We start from the raw sequence: 18,453 nt of genomic DNA on the forward strand, positions 1-18,453 counted from the left end.
AACCTCTAAAACAATGTATTGTTAAGAAGAAAGATAATATGTTCTTTATCTAAAAAGACCAAGCGCTAATATTGTATTATATTAGTCTTAACAAATTATTATAGATACACGACTTAAGTAGGACAAGATTCCAAGAGTTCAAAGAAATGAGACAAAAGAGATTTATTTTATATTACAAATAAGAAATTACAACAAGGCACAAGAACAAGACCAAAAGGCTTAAAATAAGCCATATCAACTATGTTATGAAGAGTGAAGATCCTATCAACTTTGACTTTGATATATATACTAAGTACAAAGAATCTTTGTGAAAAGTTTCCTTAATGCTTAGAGGTGAAGTAAGCCTCTAAAAACCTTCTACAACCATAAACTCGGACCTAACTAGGATTGACATAAAAAAATAAAAAATAAAAAAACTTTTAGAATTTAGAAGCATAAATAATGGTCTTAAAGACTTTAAAACCATTATTTATAAATAATTTTTAGATCAAAAAATTGATTTGTATAATTCTATAAATACTTAAATTATGATTTAAATCTATTCCAATTTTTTTTTCTTATCAATTATTTATTTATTTTGCAAGGATAAACTCTAAGCAAGTTTCTATCAAGAATGGTTGAGATTCTATAGCTAGGATTCAAACTGCCAACCTCATTTGAGCAATATTAGAATACTTAGATTGAATCTACCATCCTCCAATAGTTTAGAATCATTGCAAATCATATTTGCTCATAATTGTAACAAGATCTACAACCATGTATTGTTATATTATTATTAGATTCTAACAAAGTTAGACAATCTATATAAAACAATGTTTTATATCTATTGAAACCATCTCAATTATCTTGAGTGTCTATAATGATTTATTTTAAATACCAATAAAATATAATGTTTTGTTAGAAATTTGTCAACTTATAGTCTTCTAATACATCGGCACACATTTTAATTAAGATATTAAATTCAATGATTTTGAAAACCACAATTCTAATAATTATTGCTTATCCACCACCAAAAATAAATAAATAACCTTATTACAATTATTTGACTATTCAAAATTTCTTATATGTATTGTCCAATACTTTATTTCCCAAATACTAGGTACTTACATGCACACGTGCACGTATCATATTATCATGTAAGTTGTCTCTGTTCTTGCAAGAGAAGATTAAGAAGTGCGCCTGAATTGAAGCAAACTAAAGAATGACAACATGAAATTTCCAAATTCCATCCAAACCCTACAGTTGTGCTTGGGTGGATTGATATATTCAAATATGATCTCATTTTAAGCTTTCAACCTACTTATTCACGGTTTCAACACTAAATGCACTTACATCAATATCACAAAAAGCTAAAACTTGAAAACTAGTGAGACAGCAACATACTATATAGCAACGTGTGAGCTAGTCTTGTCTAAGTGCTACATTTTAAAATAGTAGACTTAATAAATTCCCAAGCATCTACTCCACACCACCTTGCTGTACCTCAGCATCTTAGCGAAGCTGAAAATAAAAAGCAGCGGTCTTTGAGACCAACGACGAAAATACTCGACAATTAATCAAAATAAATAAATAAATAACAACATTAAATGAGAATATCTAGGAATTGAAGAGTTAGATTTAAAAAACCATCAATAATTACAATCCTGGAAGTTTCATGGACTTTGCTGACATTGCTTGTTACCTCCCTACTCCAAAATCCCAATACCAGGTGATGTTACACAGTCCAAGTACTTTAGAAGAACGTGGCATAAGCATGTCGTTCTTTAATGAGACTAAGAAAGTGAGTTCTATTCAAATATACCTAAAATAGTCAATTGGAGAGAGTTAGCATACATTCCTTCGCAGAGAACCATCTCAGGCGAGAGCGTCGCATTCTGCAAGAGCTTTGAGAAAGCTAAAACCTTGTGCAATGTTGCTTCAAAAAATTGGTGAAGGGAAGCTAGCATAATGCTTCAGTACCATGTGGCCTCCTAAATGGTCCCAACAATCTTCAGTTGCAGCGCCGGGACATCCAGCTTATAATCCTGACCCAAGAATCAATTCCAAAGCATACCAGCTGCAGTTTCATGGCGCCAGCCCAAGGCATTAAAAATGGGTTCTTATCTCGAAAAGGATCTAAGAGCTCAGAACAATGTCCCAACATGGGCCGCTCACCTATGAGCAGCAAGAGCCAGATGCTGGCTTTGGTTGTGCGCCCCCTGACTTAAGCGTGACGTCTGGCTTGCCTCCAGCATTCTTGGCCTGCGGAGTGAGAAGATAACAGTACTATCATGTTAAATAACTCTTACATATACAAATAGCCCAAAGGAATAAAAACAAGTATAGACGAGTGTGCTAAAAATTAATGGAATATTCCAAGGAATATTCACCTCTGGCTTGGAATCGCTCTCAGCTAGCCTTGTTTTGATGTCCCTGGCAATCGTGAAGAAAACGTCCTCTACGTTCATGTTTGTTTTGGCACTCTGGAATGTACAAACAAATATCAAAAAATGGAATATGTGAAAGTAGCAGCCTACTGCAGTAATTGAAATCATCATTACATCATATGGACACAGCTTATGTACTACAGCCAATACAGAAGTTTAGGATCTAGATCCACTGATGCAAAACTTACAGTTTCAAAAAACTTGATGCCGTACTCATCAGCTAGAGCCTGACCTTTGGCAAAAGGGACAGCCTGCACAAGTTACAAAATTATCTTTTAACGACACAAATGACAGTAGCAAAAACTGCACCTTACCAGATTTAGAAATCTGTACAAGATTCCCATGAAATTTAGAAAGAGCATTATACTCGAACAGAACATAATCGACTTCGGAAAATCCCACGAAAGAAAAGATCCATAGATTAATTCTGAAGTGATGATGGTTAATCACTCATTACGGATGAATAAATTCATGATTTTATCACAAATTTAGCTCAACAGTTCGACTCAGTTGTTCTCCTAAAAAACAAAAAAGCACAGAACTTCTTAATATAACACAGAGCTTCCCTATGTGAAAACCCAGCCCAACGCTCTTCAAGTTTAGCAACCAGTGAGAAAACCGTCTCTACACATTATGCGATCCGGAAAAATGTGACCTTTCTCAAAATAAATACAGGAAGCAGGCTAGTATGTCATGGCACACGTTGGAGTAACCTAAGCATTTAATACTGTCAAGTGGTGATCAAATGAACCCAACTTGATCAGAATGGATCAAGTGAAATCAAGAGGTAACAATTTGAATCCCGAAATGTACCCTGTCGATCTAATGACATCGAGTTAACAACTCACTAAATGCGCAGAAAAAAGAAAGCAAAACTAGGTGACAGATGTGTACTCTTTTGCTCGGGTCCATATCAGCCTTGTTTCCCACCAGGATCTTATTAACGTTGTCAGATGCATGTTGTTCTATGTTCCTGATCCAGTTCCGAATATCTGACACCAGCTCAGTCATGGCAACATCACGTTCCTTCATTTCTTACAGAGGCTACATGAACATAAGGACACCCAGACACTAACAGATATTTGTTCTCCACCACTAACCAACTACATAAAGAAAACAAACTAGCTACTGATTGGATACTGTTGAAGGAAGATTCGTCTGTCACATCGTAGACCAGCAAAATCCCCATTGCTCCTCTGTAATATGCTGCATATCAAACAACCATAATGGCTGGAATAAACACTTCCATGTGCACATAAATAAATAAATAAATAAATAATATCGGTCAATCATCCTCAGCAATAGCCAATCGCGCCGGCAAGCATTAAAAACAGCAGAGCGTCGCATTCATGAATATCGGTAACAATGAACGACTCAGGGTAAACGCCAGCGATTGCGTGAACAATAATTACCTGTTGTGATTGTACGGAATCGTTCTTGTCCAGCAGTGTCCCATATCTGAAGTTTGATGCGCTTGTTATCCAGTTCGATGGTCCGGATTTTGAAGTCAATACTGCCAGATCCCAGAAAAGAAGCCATTTCAAATAAACCCTTTCCTACAACCTCATCAAATGCTCTAAAATATGTGTCCAAGAAAGCTTACCCAATCGTGGTGATGAAACTTGTGGTGAAAGAATCATCTGAAAATCGGAGGAGGAGGCAAGACTTTCCAACCCCTGCGAGCATCAAACACAATTTTCAATTCGTGTACGACGCCAATACGAAGCAGGGAGTCATTGACTTGACATGAAAAATATTTACAATAAATGATATCAAGAAACTGAGCAATCCATCGAACCTTATAAAGTGATACAAAAATGTTCATTACTCATGCCCTAAATCAAAACCAAGGTACTAGTCACAGCACTCGATTTTCAAAAAACTCTTGTCGTCGGCATTCTTGCTCACAACTCATGTCAAGTGGCTTATCCTTAATAAAAGAGTTGATTATGATATCTGAAGGACGGACTTTACGTAAGATATCTCTAACGTTCTTGATTGTCCAAGACGATTAACACCTTGTAGCAATAGCGACCAGATCTATCACTAAAGATAGCCCCAGAGCTGAGAAACTGGATTGACTGTTTGTGCAATATGTGCAATACGATCACAAGGGCAGCTGCACTACCTCGAAACGGGCGTGAATGAATTTCTTCTGATTACAACGCCCTTAACAACCCCCCTTTTAAGTTATTCAAAGAAAGTAAGCACAAAAAACTCGACCGACACAATCGAGCACATTTTGGCGGAAACCTGGAAAGAAAAATTAAAAAATCGTCGAAGAGACCACATTCTTGAGGAGAATTCGATTTCAAGCAAGTAGCGGATATACATGATACGTACCACTGTCACCGATCAGCAACAGCTTGATGAGATAGTCGTAATTATCAGCCCGGGCTCTTGTCGCCATGATGTTAGTTGCAGTCCGCCACTCCCGAGCAACAAATCCAGCCTAACACGAACTCCACGTCCTCTCCTCTGTTACAGGTTCCGACAAAGCTCTGCTAGCTCCGAAATCCGCCTCTGCACTCAAACAAACACAACCTCTCACTTAACAAAACAAACACATACATATTTCTACACACCGTCCTCGCACAGTCAGAAGCTCTTCAGCTGGGATCACACCCTAATCTAAGCTCCAACACAACTCACAGCTCAACATATATCCACTACAGCCCGCGGATCAGACCACTCAGCATCCCTCCAAACTTCATCAACGCATCATCAATCCTTAGCCAGCACTAAGGCCCTTCACCCTCTCCCTCCCTCCCTCCTCACATCTCTCCCCCTCTGCTACGTCCCAAAGCCTCACATCGCCAAACCAAAATAAAACTCCAAATCAGAACTCCAATCTACCAAATCAAAAACTCAAAAGAAAGAGCATTACTTGTAATGCACCTTCGGGAACAACGCTAACAAAGCTCCTGCGGGTCGGCTGCTCCAGTAATGGCCAGAAGGCAGCGATCACAGGAATCGGAACAGTAGGGAGCGGAAGGAAACAAAGACGCAGCAGAGAAGGCAAAGGCCGGAACGAGGCAGGAAAACTCCGAGCTCAGAAAGAAAAGGCTGGCAAATCAGGCCAGCCAGTCAGGACAAGGAAGTCTCCCCTGACAAGGAGATCCCTCGAATTCATTCATTCATCCCCGATCTTTGTTCATCCGTTCCCTTCGTCTAAGAACAGCGTGCCCAGTTCCGCATTGGGAGCGACCCCTCGTGGAGCGCCCGCCGTATTGGGAACGACGAATGACTTTTCCGTGCATGAAATACGTCGGTGTTGATGGATGGATGATTTCTGTCGTCCAAGTGACAAGAAGGCTTGACCCTCTTGAAAGACTCTTGCCAACTGGCTTTCATTCTAGAATAATTTTTACTATTTTATGTGGATCACTTCTCTTTTCTTTTTCTTTTTCCTTTAAATTACTCGCGTTATATTAGTGCATGAGCATTCATTATTAAATTCCGTTTCTTGCCCACTGGAATTTTTTAGATTAGGTTTATGTACTATTGTATGGTGAGACAGTTGGTTTCAAGTTTAAAGACCAATAAATTTGTGCAGAAAATTTGTTAATGTTTGAAATATTATTGAGCAACAGACAAAAAGAATATTAAAAAAGTATGTTTAATGCAAGTATATGCAACTTCAATAACTCTTAATGAATTATGTACTATACAAATGTTTTATTTATAATTAAAAGAGTGCCAAAATAAAGTTAAATAAAGCTTTTACAAGTTAAATATTTAGAAGCTTAATTTTATAAATAAAATTATTAAAATAAATATTTTTATTTATTATTTTTTAGCTAATTTTGAGAGTACAATAATAGGGTTTTAAATACACAATGTCGAAATAGATAAGCACATTAAATGATAATAATTTCAGCCAACCTCAAATCCTATCATAATTCTATATAGTTAAAACTATTAAAATTATTGGTAAATTAATTTTTATAATATTTGATAGAAAATATTTAATTTCAATATAAAAAATAGATCTTGCATTTGTACCAATTATTGTTATTGGTTAAAAATGCATCAATTTTTCAAAGAATGTTTTTGAACATTATGAAATATATATTTTTTAATTTCAATATTTATCTATGGTATTGCTAATGACACCACAAATTCTACTATTGCCACCATAACCTCCATCCATCACATTCTATATTTATTCAATATCTTTCAAATCATTTGAATAAACAAAACAAAAAAATAAAAATAAATTAATAAGACTGGAATAAAAAAAAAAGTAAAATATATATACATATATAGATGACAAATGAATGGTTGATTGTGGTGACAATAGCAATATCTATGGTGGCATTTGCAATATCATTTATTCATCTTTATTTGATTTTTTGTCTTTATAAATTTAAAAGAGATTCTACTTGCATTAAAATTTACGAAAATTTCATCTCATTTTATTTAATATCTTCCAACTCAATTAACAACAAATATTATAAAAATATATTAGATTTTTTGGAGTAGTAAATTTATTAATACTTTGAATCTACTTTAATAGCTTGCATGTTGTTTATTGAGATGGCTTTAATATCAATCATATTAAAAATAGTTATTTGACAATAGAATTTATTTCAAAAGTAAATTAAAATTAAAATCAAGATATAAGATTTTTCAAATATATATATTTATTATAGTGTTAAGAAAAAAATAAAAATTTATAAAATATCTATATATGTAATTTAAAATATTAAAGATATCATTTAAAATGTTTCTTTCAAAAAATCTTAATATGAAGTTTTGATTGTAATTTCTAAAGATAAAGAAGACCAAGCACATATTACTTGATACAAATGCTATCTTGTGCAAACAATTAGTAATATAAGTAGTACAATGTACATTTGTTACTTTATTTCTAAAAAGAAATAGCTTGCATATATATATATATATATATATATATATAATTTGGGAGTTATGTGCATGTATAAAAGGCACATTTTTGAAACCTTGAAGTAACTTTCTAAAAAAACAACTCCTTGTGATATTTAATTATTACAACCTAATCTAATCATCTTTCTAAAACTCCCACAATGATTTTTTTTAGTGGGGTTTACTTCATAAGCTTAATTTGTGAGATAAATATCAAAATCACATATAAAAAAAGGAATCATATAATTGCACAAGCATATTTTAATGTTAACAAAGGTTTTCAAGTGACATAATCATTTATTAAATATGTATAAATATAATAAACCTAATTTGTATCTTTTGTATTGTTTGTGTGTATATGAACTTAACAAAACTCCTTAATCATCTTTGTAATAATTTGTATTTTTTGATTGTGAGGAGGGATTTTTACACTTTATATTTTTTTCATCTGATTTTTGTGCTAATATCACACCAAAGATACATTTTCACTTGATGAACTTGATTTTAAGTTAGTTTTAATTTCCACAAGGGAGTTAAAAGTAATAACGATTAAGTTAATGACAATTCATATATATATATATATGATTTTTAAAAAAAGCATAGGATTAAAATAATAATTTATAGGTTTTTATTTTTATTTTTTAAATGATTAGTACAAGCAATTGAAATTTTCAAACAATGCTACAACACCACTGGTCAAATAGCAGCATTTTTATAAAATTGTGAAAAATCTTCAAGGGTCAATTTTTGGCCCCGTGATATTGTTTGGAAGCATCATGGCCATCCCATATTCTTCTAGGTACACTGTTTACTTGGTTGATGGAGAGTATCTTCCAGAATATTTCATCAGAGAGTGATGAGCTAAACGGCACACCCAGCATGCATGCTATTCAATTACAAGTTGCCAATTGATCTCTGGCAGGCCTCCGCAAACATGCTCGGCTCAATAACATTTTGACTCTGCCCATATTTTGTCACAAATCAGGCCGGCAAAAATAAGTGATGTATGACAGTATTTAAAATTGTATTCGCGCAAGAAAAATTGAGATGCATTCATGTGGTAGAGGAGAATGCTATTTCTGGATCCAATTATGTTTTTTCAAATCAAACAACTGTGTCTCCGACAGTGGCACATTTTGTTAGATTCTGAGGGCGTGTTGGTTCTAGTGAGGTGTGTACAGGACGGTTATTATCGACAAGGAATGTGAAGTGTCAACCTAGAAGTGGACTTCTGGTTGAGCTCAGTTTTTGTACTGGGGAAGTTCATTCTCCTCACAATCAAACCAAATGATACTGTTGTCTAGCATAGAGTTCACCTAAAGATGAACCTCGCTTTGAACTGAACCCAGGGATCGAAGGTCTGTATTCTGCAGAGCGAAATCTGAATATGCTCTGTAATGAGCTCCAAAGACACACTCTTTTGGAATTTTACTTCAAAATTTTAAAGCTGATGTGAAGAAATCTAGTCCGAAGTGGTTCAAAAATTAGACAAATCCATTAGCTAACAATATGAGAGGAAAGCGCATTTAATAAGTAATTTATTTGAACTCAGAAGTAGCACATTTGGGATCATTAAACATAACGTTCCATACAATCTAGGGCTGCTGCTGGATAAATCATATGAAGTGGAAGAACACTGACCCCACATTTATCTATGAGTAAAAAAATCGTACCAAACATTGCAAAGTCTACATACCTCTTTAGTCATACTTTTGGAAAAATTGACCTCAAATCTGATTTCTTGGACCTCAAAATGGACGCACATAGCGCTAAAGTAGGCGACAGATTTCTTTTCCTCCGACTTCACGGATGATCGATTCAATATTGTCAACATTACTTAAAATTACTTAGAATTACTGAAGTCCACATTGAATTGAAACGTTAAAAGCAACCTCAACAGAGTAGTCTACAGAAAGAACCGGCACATCAGACTTACTTGAAGAGATTTAAAGTAACCTTTGATATGTACAATTCGAGTTAATCTCGAGCTTCAAGAACCTTAGTTGACAATGAGCCATCTGCCTCCTGATGCATTGCCACATTAATGCTCCTACCATATTCTGGCTCTAAAAAATCATAAACCCACTGGCAGTACCGCTATGCACAGAATCATGAAATGCAGCGATGATTTCACTTGAGTTGTCGCATTCACCACCTAAAATATTACAACTCCCAAGGAAAAATTGCAAGAATTCGTCACAAAATCATAAGGGTGTGGCACCGAAGCTGACAAGAAATCTAAAATGTTAACAGCACAAATCGTTATAAACATCCCAGTGGAATCATGACCCACCTTCTCTAAAGATTTCTTTGAGTGGACAAAAGCTCACGCATTTGCCTAAGCAGCTGCTTGATCTCAAATGGCTTACCCAAGTAACCATCCATACCGTGGGAAAGGCACGTCTCTTTGTAACCTTGGATTGCATGTGCCGTTAATCCAAGAACTGGCAATCTTCTCCAGTTTCTCTTAGTTTCCAAGTCTCGTATCATCTCGGTAGCTTGCAGACCATCCATAGTTGGCATCTGCATTGCACAAAGAAACCAACCATGAGAAACTTAGAAAGAAAAATAAAGACAAAAAGACGATTCTCCTGAACACAACACCGCAAGCCCTAAAGCTTTGCATGTTAAAGTGTAAATGTTGTAACCATGATGATAAATAGTAGCTCTAACACAAAATACCGAATTCTGATAAGCTATATATCATGATTTCACAAGCATCGCACGCTTAGTCGAGCAACTCCGACAACCCCTTCAATGAGACTGGAACTGAAAAACTGCACCTGAACATCCATAAGCACAAGATCAAACAACTCGTGATTCGCTTGGACAGCTTCCAGGGCCAGCTTGCCATCATTCACAATCGTCACCATGTGCCCATGACGCTGGAGCTGCCTACTCGCAACCTTTTGATTTATAGGGTTATCTTCAGCAAGCAAAATATGAAGTGGTCGCTCAACATCCTCGAAATTGGGATTCCTGAATCCATTCGTGGAATCGGACCTTAATGTTGATGTCGGTAATCTACTCTTAGTAGGTGCCCTCACATCTGTCTCCTGTGATAACTCAACTGGCACATGAATATCAGGCTGCTCCAATTTTGATCTGTCAACTCCGGTCACTACGGCAGTGACAACCTTTGTACGTTTCTCCCCTGTGGCTTCTTCTGTCCTATCATGCACATTGATGACAGTAGACATCTTATCAACGGCTGACCCGTCAATAGAACACTCATCAATGGAGGATGTTAGTTTTGGTGGTGGCTGGCAGTTCTCTTCACTACTTTTAGGCCGAACACAAGACTTTTCAAATTCATGCGAATTACCCTTTTGTCCACTGAGTGGGAGTCTTTCATGAGAAACGTGACCTCTATGTTCAGAAGATACACGGTTGATAGTTAAAATGTTCACCTTTGAATCTCCAACATCATTAGTCACTAAACTACTTTCGGTTGTCTCTCGATCGTTGGGTAATAAGATCACAGGCCTTGTAGGATGATTCTCAGGTGACAAAGTTGAACTTTCATTCGAGGGTTTTGTAACCTTAGTCTTATCATCAGGCAGCAATATTGCTCTAGCCTTCTTAGTAATCCGTGAACTTCCCTTGTTATCCCCTGCCGCTGAACCGCCTGAGCGCTTGGTAGAAACAGACTCTTCGCAATCGTCCTCTTCAACCACGGACGGCATGATGAATTTCATATTCCTCATTAGAACGTCCAGTGAATAAGCTCGTCTCTTTAACTCGAGCTTGGGTACAAGCTTGTATGAAACAGGAGCGTCAAGAGAGGAGAATCTCATTGGCCTTGGTCCTTGACGGTTTTCAGTCTTGTAGGTGAGATTCTCCTCAGCAGAAACACGGAATGGTACTCTGAAACCAAAAGTACTGCCCTTGTTCTCTTCACTTTCTGCCCAGATCGTGCCCCCCAACAGCTCCACGAACCTACAATATAGAACTACATTAGATACCTAAGTTGAGAAAATAGTATCTCAACTTTGTTAACCCTCATTACGCAACGGATGAACCTTGGTTAACTGTTGGCAATGTCATAAATACAAGTATTCCCATTTAAGCATTTCCTGCAATTTTCAAAATTGGTACAGTAGCGGCACAGTCAAACAAGATATAGATGTTGAAATATACCTTTTAACTATACATAAACCAAGTCCTGTGCCTCCATAGAGGCGAGAGGTAGATGCATCCGCTTGAGTAAAGGGGTTAAACATATCTTGAAGTTTTTCCTTACTAATACCAATGCCAGTATCCTGGACCTCAAATTCCACATCCACTGTCTTTGGAGTAGAAGGTTGTGAAAATATCTCTGTGCCTGGAGCTGGAGCCACTTCAGTTGATTGCATATTATGATAACCGTCACCATCAGGTAACTCATGCACATCAATTGTGCAACTTTGAGATTTTCCTGAGTCTGACTTGAAATAAGGCCCCGGCCAGCTTGCCCAACTCCGTAATTTGGCCAACCTAGACGGTGGCTTCGTAGGGCGTGAATAAAGCGGAGGGACTTCAACAAGACAGACCTTAGCACTCGGGAGTGCAACTGTTTGAGAATCATCACGTTCAACAGTATTTATTGATTTATGGCAAATTTTCCGTACAGATAAACTCACACGAACAGTCACTGATCCTTCATTGGTAAACTTCAATGCATTCCCAACTTTGACAGGACAAAAGCAAACCAACAGTATATTAGTCACATGCAGCAATAACATAGCTGACCTAGTACAGCTTGTACTGCTAAATCAGTTCAGAAACATGAAGAAGCGAACCACGATCAGAATCGAAGTGCATGTAATCAACAACACGGGGTCAAATTAATCCAAAATAAATAATAAGAGAAACACAAAGTGGCCAAAAAAATGCATACCAAGATTCAAAAGGCACTGCTGAAGCTTTCCGGGATCCCCAACCAAATTATCTGGCACTGCACCCTCAATGTGCCATAGAAGCTGCAAATTATGGGCTTGCGCTCGTGCTTGCATCATGCGAAGTGTGCTAGAAACCATTTTTCGAATACTAAACGGGACAGTTTCAATATCCAAGCGCCCCGCCTCAATCTTAGAAAGATCAAGCACACTATTGATAATGTGCAGAAGCAAGTCAGCACACTCTTTCACAGACATCAAACTCTCCCGCTGATCAGCAGTCAGCTGAGACTCTAGCAACAGCGCAGTCAACCCAAGTATTCCATGTATAGGAGTCCTGTAAAGGAGCTGCAGTCAGAGCTGAGAAGAAAGATAGGACAACAATCTAAGTAAAGAAACCATGCCACGCGCTACAAAAAAATCAGCTATTTAAGCGGGAGGGTTCAGAAAGGCAAATAACAGTTTTAAGAGCAGCTAATGAGCTCAGAATTATAACAAACTGTTTGTGAGTAGTGCGAGTCACATCACTAACCATGTCATGACAGCTATACCCGCTACATCCATAACTACAAAACCCTCCAATAGGATACTGATAATCATCCGAGAACAGCAGTTCAAGAATGGGATGGTACTAGGTCGGTAAAGATAAGATAATGCTCATAAGATAGAAGCTTGGAGTAGAAGTTACCTTATTTCATGACTCATATTGGCTAGGAAATCTGATTTTGCGTGACTAGCATGTTCTGCTCTCTTTTGCGAGATCAGAAGCTCGTTATTGGCCTTCACCAACTCGTTTGTCCTCATAGCAACTGTCTCCTCCAGATCACTGTTCACTTTGTTGAGATCATTTGTCAACTGTATCTTCTCTTTAACCGCAGCAGCCAGAACTATGCCGACTAATCCCATAACAGATACGAAGAGTTCGATCTGGAGAATAAGACTAGACGAGGACAAATCGGGTGGGACCCCAGCCATATAATAAAGGGAGCTATGTCGGTGGAATGTGCCCCAAGCACAAGAGAGAGATATAACTGCCACCACTATAGCCCATCCCACACGATTGAATCGAAACGAGGCGAACATAATGAGGGGGAATACCAGATATGGTAACGGTCTCACGAAGCTCTGGATTGAGAAAAAGAACACCAGAACAAGAAGGCCAAGCAGAACAGCCCATAGCAAAATAGATTTAACCAAATTAAAATAATTTGGTGGCTTCATGAGAGAACTAGGAAATGGGATAGCCAACAGATGTATAATTGCAGGGGAAAGAGTCAGCATTCCTGCAACTACACCTAACCACCACGTTGCCCAAAACTTTGAGAAATTGTCCCAGCTGACAATTCCTGATAAGCAGGCAACTACGGCGATCAACGAATCGAAAACCAAGGTGGTACCGAAGGTGATAAGAATATAAAGAAAGGCTTGCGCTACATTGTCGATAGTTGGCACTCTCTTCCGAACAGCCTCCCCACGACACAAGTAGTGATGCATCAACCATGCCCCAATATGAGTCTCCAGCACTCCAAGTGCTGCTATCATTGTAAGGATCAAAGCTCGGCTAACATTCAGGTCAAGGGGGCCGCGTAAAAGCAGATAAATGCGACAGAAGTAGTACCCAAGGAAATTTCCGATCATAACGGAACCCTGGTACTTGCAGGCAAGAGCTAACCCAATAGCATGGGGGAAGTAAAGAGGAAAAATTGCCGACCGGGTCATTGCGTGAACCATCTGTTCAATAGTAAGCTCATATAGACAAATGCCTCCAATGATAGTAAAAATAGCTGCATACAAATTTAGCTTGAATAATTTCTTGTAAGCCCCACTGTCCCTTGAGGAATTATCAAATGTAAAGCTCCAAAAGATGTAGTTACCAAATAGCTTTGGAAGCTGCAATATAATCTTGAAGGAGTGCAGGCATCGTCTCCGCCTGGAAGTCTGCCGTTCACTACGAAGCGGGCTGTAAATGTACTGTGCCTCCTTATCCATCTCTACGTGTTTAAATACCCCGAGATATGTTAGAGGGACCGTGCTTGGACCTCGTATTGCAGCACGCGTTGTAAAGCTTATTCAAGAAAAAAGTGGATCACCGTGCCTTTAACAAACTGGGATCCTTAAAGAAAAATGATGTGGTATATTCCAATGCTGATGAAAGACTGTGCCTATGTATCTCAGCTTCAAAAACCTCGGAAATTCCCATGTGTAAAATTGCTCTTCGATTTAATTGGTGCTCCGTCACCTCATATGCAAAGAGCACAAAAGACGCACTGAAAGAATCAAGCTGTACATGCTGATTCATATCTTGTCGATAGGCTCTGAAAACTTGAGAAAGAATATTAGATCTGCTACGTCTTCCTTCCAATGTTCTTCAATAAGAGCTTCAATAGCTTTCAAAGATTTATACTTCCCGGCAGTGCCGCAAATATAGAGTATTAGACATGGAGCAGCGTTTTTAAGCATGCCTTCGATAATTGCCTGCACGTTCAGGCAAAAAAAAGGATGAGTGCTAGCAATACGAGGTCATAACATAAACTGTTGGATGCTGACATAGATCCCAACATCAAAGTTCAACCCTCAACTCCTGCCACACCGGTCATGTTATTAGGTGTTATAATCAGATGAAATTAGACCATTCCACATCAGGTTTCACAATGACTTGGTAGTGTCGTAAAATTACCCCCACAGCAAGACATTTCGATACAACATGCCTTCATGAATAGAACAGGTCAGAGACAAAAATCCAAAACATTCTCCCTCGTGAAATGGGTCATGCTTGCGGAGACGCCATCTCACTAAATCAGCAGCAGTTTTATTTTAATAGAAAAATAAACTTCACATTCCACATTGTAAAAGTCAAAGAACTCACTAATAAATGATCGCCGACTTCCAAAAATCATAAAAGCCTCTCAAAACTGATAAATATCACAGCTTCAAGGGCATTAGCTCCGCCAACTCCTAAATTAGCAACAGTACTCTCAGGTGCATCTTCCACTGTTGCATCTTCCTTCCTTTCAACCAGAAATACAGCTGGACTTTGAAGCACCGATTCGCAAGAGAAGCTAAAAAACTTGATCCCAAAATCATAATAAATTTCTTGCTACACACTGAAGCTAGAAGCTGCTGATGAGGAAAACAAAGAAATTCGAAAGACGCGCTAGAACAACCGACATCCTCTGCCAACCTCCTGAAAGATTTGTAAATGCAGAATTAGTGAATGCAGTAAAACTCTGTACATATCGTGATTGTGAGCCCTAAGCCTGACTGAACCTGGACTAATAATTTACTGTGCATCCCAGTCATACTCAATCTCGTATATAATATAGTAGTTAAGCCTTGCGACTTTAGGTCGACTTGTGATACCAGTTTCGAGAGCCATACTCTATGGTCCATGTGGTATAATATCACTCGTTTTGAGGCCCATGTGACTAGCAACAGATACGATAAATCGTCATTGATTAACAAGCATTTTTCAAAGGCTGCTTCAAACTAACAAGTTACACTACTTCGAGACCTTTTTTATTTTTCCCTTACTTCGGCTCAGGCTCCTTACGGAGTACTCGCCCCTGAATTTGGACGGATAAGACAATGTGAGGTAGACAATTTATGCAACAAGTTCAATCTAGTGAGGAGAGAGCAAGTGAAGTATGCATTTCTTCGTTCTCACTAAAGGTAAGAATTAAAAATCAAAAAATCCGGAGACAAGGACCAATCTAACACCAGTATAATAGGACTGCTGTACATGCGGCACCACGCCCAAGGTAGAGTAGCGTTGAGAATCAGAGTCCCTGTCCAACGCATCGCATTCTAACGCAGGAGGCTAATGCTCGCACTGTCGTGCAGTAAATGATCAACGTAGAACGAAAGTTTTTCTTGAATCCTTACTCATAAACGTGGGGCATAAGCACGACCGAAAATCCGCAATAACCTTGCAGCACCAGGCAACAATCATCTGCGCCTCGGAACACAATACCTCGATCATGGATTTGAACGAAAATGCCAGAATTAACCACGCACTGGAATCGTCCGTATTCTTCGGACCAAAAAGACTGCAAAAAATTCCGCACGACAAACGATAAACCTAATCACTTCTCCAGTTCTTCATCGAGTCATTTCCAATATTCAAACTCCAAGTCTCATACAGACTGCGGCGTGTTTGTCGGATAGCGCGCCCTGAATGGAAACAACCACTGCAGCCTTACACACCTGATGCTCTTCCAAGTAACATTCAATATTTCCTCAATTCAATCACAACTAGATGTTGCTCACAGAACCAAAAAAAAGGGCTCTCGAAAACGCTTCAATCTGAGGTCAAATCCTCCAAGATCGAACCCTCTGAAGCCGAGTGTTGGTACTGTTGTGCAGCCCAATCCATGTATTTGAGCGCCACGCATTGGCCATTACAGGAATGCAGAACTATGAGACAAATGGATTAAGTTCATCTGCATGCCTCATTACGTCCACGCACCTCCGTACTTTAACATAGGAGCGTGCTCTGAGGAAATGCCAAGCGAACTTTGAATGAGTAGTATCACCGGTGTAGTCTAACGGTAGCATCTACAGATACAATGGGCGACCTAACAGGATATATTGCTCTCTTCCCAATTGAAGAAAAGTCGGGACTGCTACACGAGGAGCAAACTCAAGAACAAGAAACGAGCTCTACAGCGTCACGATGAGCTAATTACAAGTAACCACACACCCACCACCTCTGGCCGTGCACATACAGATTTATTCCAAAACTCTACCTATCGATTATTAGCTGTAATCGAGCACGGTACTCCCGTTCTGCATGACTTCGGATGTCCACAACGAGACAGATTTTTCGTACCTGTGAACTGACATGTACAAGCACTGCTGCGAAGCCACAGGGCCCACTAGGCCAAATACACGAAACCCTAATAAATCAGACTGCACATCCAGTCGAAGGCACCTCCTCTCCTATCTAAGGCGAACTCACCACTGCAACCCGGTCTTCCTCACCTTACATCCCCACTCACACAGTCAGCACCTTCTGAACTCATATTGAGGCCAGAGCCTGAAACAACCCAACGCAGCATCCACTTCCAATACCATTCTCTTCACTGCACCCGCCATATCCCCGACCAGCTCACAACACCAAACCGAGTTTTTCACATCCCCTTTAATATTGCCTTCTCTCCAAGTCCATAACCCAGCGCGACTCCCACCATGTGTCCATCCCAAGGTGCAACCCCACACCTCAGACATTCCCGCATCCACACCCCAATTCCATCCAATACGACCTCAACTCCACCCTCAAACCCTAATTACCCAGGGCAATCTAACACCAATTCCACCCAAAAGCTCACAGTCGAGCCCAACTCTCACCATCAACATCCCTCATGGCTCCCTGGAGCCACAGAGAAACCAGAGTGAGAGGACCCACAGCCGCGAAAACAGATGAACCCCGGTTCTTCTCGTCCACAAAAGCCCCACTCTCGTTGCATATCGTCAATGCTCGTCCATAAATCCTGGACTACTGGATACCAACTCCTACCCGTTCGTCCACACCTAGATCCCCCTTGAGCCTACTTCGGTGTCGTGTCACAGCGAGACCAAAGATGCAATCTGGAACATGGCGGGAGGGGCCCATCGCTCTAACACAACGAAAGCATTCATCATTGACACCACTGCAAAAGGGGGGGGTCCACTCAAAAGGGGGGGGGGTCCACGAAAAGTGAAATTACCTCGCTCCTGAATCCCGATCCCATTTGGTATGAACAAGAATCGATCACTTCACCATGAGCTCGCACTCAGTCACTAATAACCACAACAGTGGACAGGGGAATTTCAGGAGAAAGACGCACTATTCGTGTTGATTGTCATGGTGGGCGTCAGCATTTGTGAAGCACCCTTCCCTGCAGGTATCTTCCTCGGCACCAGGACGGTAACTTCCATCCATTGTAGACAAGCAGCAGCGTGACGGTGGCCAGGGTTGGGTCGCACAGGCGTCGATGCATCCCCATCGGGTGAGCACTCGATGAGCAGGTGAGTCACCAATTCGGCGCCACTGCACCGGCTTATTTCAAAAGCATCCAGCCAGGCCCAGCCCAGCCCCGTCTGTGATGGCTGGCTACACCTTCTTCCGGCTCTGCGGTCGATGCATCTCCCTCGTTTTTTTCCTTCCTGCCTCGCAGGTTAAATCCGGCGCTCGATCTCACCATCGCCCAACTCTCCCGTTGTCCGATGCTGTGCCGGTGCCCCGAACGCGTTCACACTGCGGTTCTCGGCAACGGTAGCCTGGA

The 18,453-nt window shown here is 39.5% G+C and overlaps 2 protein-coding genes across 16 annotated transcripts; both read right to left on the reverse strand.

The window, feature by feature from the left end:
* Positions 1 to 1,595: 1,595 nt before the first annotated feature.
* Positions 1,596 to 5,447, reverse strand: LOC112284089 (ras-related protein RAB1BV). 2 transcript variants are annotated; one of them, XM_090251160.1, is made up of 10 exons: positions 5,325 to 5,447; positions 4,770 to 4,949; positions 4,030 to 4,102; positions 3,839 to 3,939; positions 3,567 to 3,632; positions 3,321 to 3,418; positions 2,615 to 2,677; positions 2,370 to 2,462; positions 2,155 to 2,241; positions 1,596 to 2,056 (listed from the first exon to the last, which is right to left on the reverse strand). In XM_090251160.1, the coding sequence occupies exons 2-9, from the start codon at positions 4,834 to 4,836 to the stop codon at positions 2,155 to 2,157; spliced, it is 648 nt and encodes a 215-aa protein (XP_090107286.1). In that variant the 5' UTR covers positions 4,837 to 4,949; positions 5,325 to 5,447; the 3' UTR covers positions 1,596 to 2,056. The 2 variants fall into 2 exon arrangements, with proteins under 2 accessions (XP_090107286.1, XP_024379382.1); XM_024523614.3 differs by having other exon boundaries at positions 5,314 to 5,447.
* Positions 5,448 to 8,823: 3,376 nt separating this feature from the next.
* LOC112284033 (histidine kinase CRE1) lies at positions 8,824 to 18,213 on the reverse strand. 14 transcript variants are annotated; one of them, XR_016503290.1, is made up of 9 exons: positions 16,073 to 17,530; positions 15,057 to 15,374; positions 12,879 to 14,665; positions 12,193 to 12,527; positions 11,454 to 11,982; positions 10,097 to 11,252; positions 9,607 to 9,836; positions 9,250 to 9,338; positions 8,824 to 9,114 (listed from the first exon to the last, which is right to left on the reverse strand). XR_016503290.1 is itself a non-coding variant. In XM_090251162.1 (8 exons), exons 4-8 carry the CDS (start codon positions 14,177 to 14,179, stop codon positions 9,612 to 9,614), a joined length of 3,546 nt encoding a protein of 1,181 aa, XP_090107288.1. In that variant the 5' UTR covers positions 14,180 to 14,665; positions 15,057 to 15,374; positions 16,161 to 16,360; positions 17,171 to 17,530; the 3' UTR covers positions 9,136 to 9,611. The 14 variants fall into 14 exon arrangements, 12 of the variants coding, with proteins under 12 accessions (XP_090107288.1, XP_024379285.1, XP_073390744.1 ...); XR_016503289.1 differs by having other exon boundaries at positions 9,250 to 9,836; XM_090251162.1 differs by lacking the exon at positions 8,824 to 9,114 and having other exon boundaries at positions 9,136 to 9,836; positions 16,161 to 16,360; positions 17,171 to 17,530.
* Positions 18,214 to 18,453: the final 240 nt, after the last annotated feature.

This window comes from Physcomitrium patens, chromosome 6 (assembly GCF_059467195.1).
Source record: "Physcomitrium patens ecotype Gransden chromosome 6, ASM5946719v1, whole genome shotgun sequence".
Taxonomy (NCBI): Eukaryota; Viridiplantae; Streptophyta; class Bryopsida; order Funariales; family Funariaceae; genus Physcomitrium; species Physcomitrium patens.

Coding starts and splice junctions, on each gene's coding strand:
- LOC112284089 (XM_090251160.1), bottom strand. CDS start 4,836: ATGGCGACAAGAGCCCGGGCTGATAATTACGACTATCTCATCAAGCTG. Junction 3,419..3,566: donor AGACGAATCTTCCTTCAACA/GTATCCAATCAG, acceptor AGCTGGTGTCAG/ATATTCGGAACTGGATCAGG. Junction 2,242..2,369: donor AGAGCGATTCCAAGCCAGAG/GTGAATATTCCT, acceptor CTCACTCCGCAG/GCCAAGAATGCTGGAGGCAA.
- LOC112284033 (XM_024523520.3), bottom strand. CDS start 14,179: ATGGATAAGGAGGCACAGTACATTTACAGCCCGCTTCGTAGTGAACGG. Junction 12,528..12,878: donor AATATGAGTCATGAAATAAG/GTAACTTCTACT, acceptor GCTCCTTTACAG/GACTCCTATACATGGAATAC. Junction 9,837..10,096: donor TTGTGCTTATGGATGTTCAG/GTGCAGTTTTTC, acceptor TGTGCAATGCAG/ATGCCAACTATGGATGGTCT.